Source organism: Chrysochloris asiatica, unplaced genomic scaffold (assembly GCF_000296735.1).
Source record: "Chrysochloris asiatica unplaced genomic scaffold, ChrAsi1.0 scaffold00608, whole genome shotgun sequence".
In the NCBI taxonomy this organism is placed as follows: Eukaryota; Metazoa; Chordata; class Mammalia; order Afrosoricida; family Chrysochloridae; genus Chrysochloris; species Chrysochloris asiatica.
In genome coordinates, this window is record NW_006409126.1 from 266,285 (window position 1) to 267,884 (window position 1,600).

At 41.4% G+C, this 1,600-nt stretch overlaps 1 gene segment (V, D, J or C); it reads left to right on the forward strand.

Annotated features, from left to right (window-relative positions):
- The first annotated feature begins 496 nt into the window (after positions 1-496).
- LOC102813926 lies at positions 497-1,027 on the forward strand. The segment is given in 2 exon segments: positions 497-539; positions 709-1,027. Coding segments are annotated over 2 exon segments (362 nt in total).
- Positions 1,028-1,600: the final 573 nt, after the last annotated feature.

The window sequence follows — 1,600 nt, forward strand, 5'->3', positions numbered from 1 at the left end:
TATATATAGTCACCCCTTAGAAGATTCTGATCACAGAGCAAATTTACAGTTTTCTTTGTTGACAAAGTCAAATTAAACTTGCATGACAGTAACTAAGATTATACCTGACATTTTTTTAGTTGTTAAGTATAATCCTATGAGTTAGTGCAGACTCATAGGACCGTGTGTAGATAGGGGTTCTAAGGATGGCTGCTGGGTTTGAACCAGCAGATTTGTGGTTAAAATGCAGTCCTTACATTACAGCACCATACCAGGACTCCAGATGATGCTTAGAGCAGGTATAGATGCCCCCCCAGAAAAGCCACTCTCCTGCACTGACTGCAATAATAGAGGTAAGCACCAAGATGACATAGATTTATAAGCCAGCAAGTTAGCTTCTACCCTGTTACTTTACATATATTTTCCCCAGAGACCACAGAAAACTCAGAATTGCATTTAAGGACATTCATTATGAGAAGACATGTGTTTAGCCTTTCACAAGTGTTCTGTCATCATAATGGATTTTCTAATTCTCACATTCCTGTTGCTCAGTGTTACAGGTAAGAAACAGATATCATTGCATTCATGATCCACTTTCTCATCAGATTTTGTGTCTAAGTTTTGATTTAAAATTGCATCTTATAATAGATCTAAATATAGACAATATTCTTGCCTGTCTGTTTCTACTAATTTCTCCATCCCCTCTATCCCTTTCCTATGTGATCCCAGGATCCAGTGGAGAATTTGTGTTAACCCAGTCTCCAGCTTCCATGGCTGTTTCCCCAGGAGAGAGAGAGTCACCCTCAACTGCAAGGGCAGCTCAAGTATAAACACCAGGGACTTAAGCTGGTCCCAACAGAAGCCAGGAGCCAGTCCACAGATCCTTATTCATGGTACATCCAAGCTGGCCTCTGGGACCCCTGGCTGGTTCAGGGGCAGTGGCTCAGGGACAGATTACTCTCTGACCATCAGCAGCATCCAGGCAGAAGACCCCACAAGCTATTACTGTCAGGCTTGGTACAGTCCTGAGATTGTACCACAGTGTTAAAGACTGGAACAAGAACCTCTTTCACTCTTTAAGACCCAGCTGTATCCCCATCAGAGGTTGTGAGGGCTGTGGTCACAGCTTCTGGTGTGTGTCACAGAGACTCTAGTAGAGCCTGCACTTAGGTGACTGTTGAAGATTCTTGGTATATGAGGATATATAAGAATCAAAGTATTAGGAGGAAATGTAGTTTCAAATGCAGCCAGTTTGGTGGCAGTCAGTGCCATGTAGGAGATGTGATGCAATTTCTTCAAATAGAGGCGTCATCTTTAAGGAGATTGTTTCTTCACATTCTATTCAAAACTCAGGAGGACTGAAGTCACCTTGTCATCAACAGAATGTGATGCAGCAACAGCCACTAAAGGCCTGGGTCCTCTGTCATTTGATTGAAATGATACATTAGCCTATATGAAGGACTGCTAAATGAAAGCCAGCTCATCTTCTGTTAGGAAAATGAACATAGAATTCTGGATTACTTGATAAAATTTGAATCACTGTAGAAACCGACTGAGTTAACCTAAATAATATCTATAAGGATGTAACAATTTTCCAGATTGGTTACTTTCCTGCAGTTCT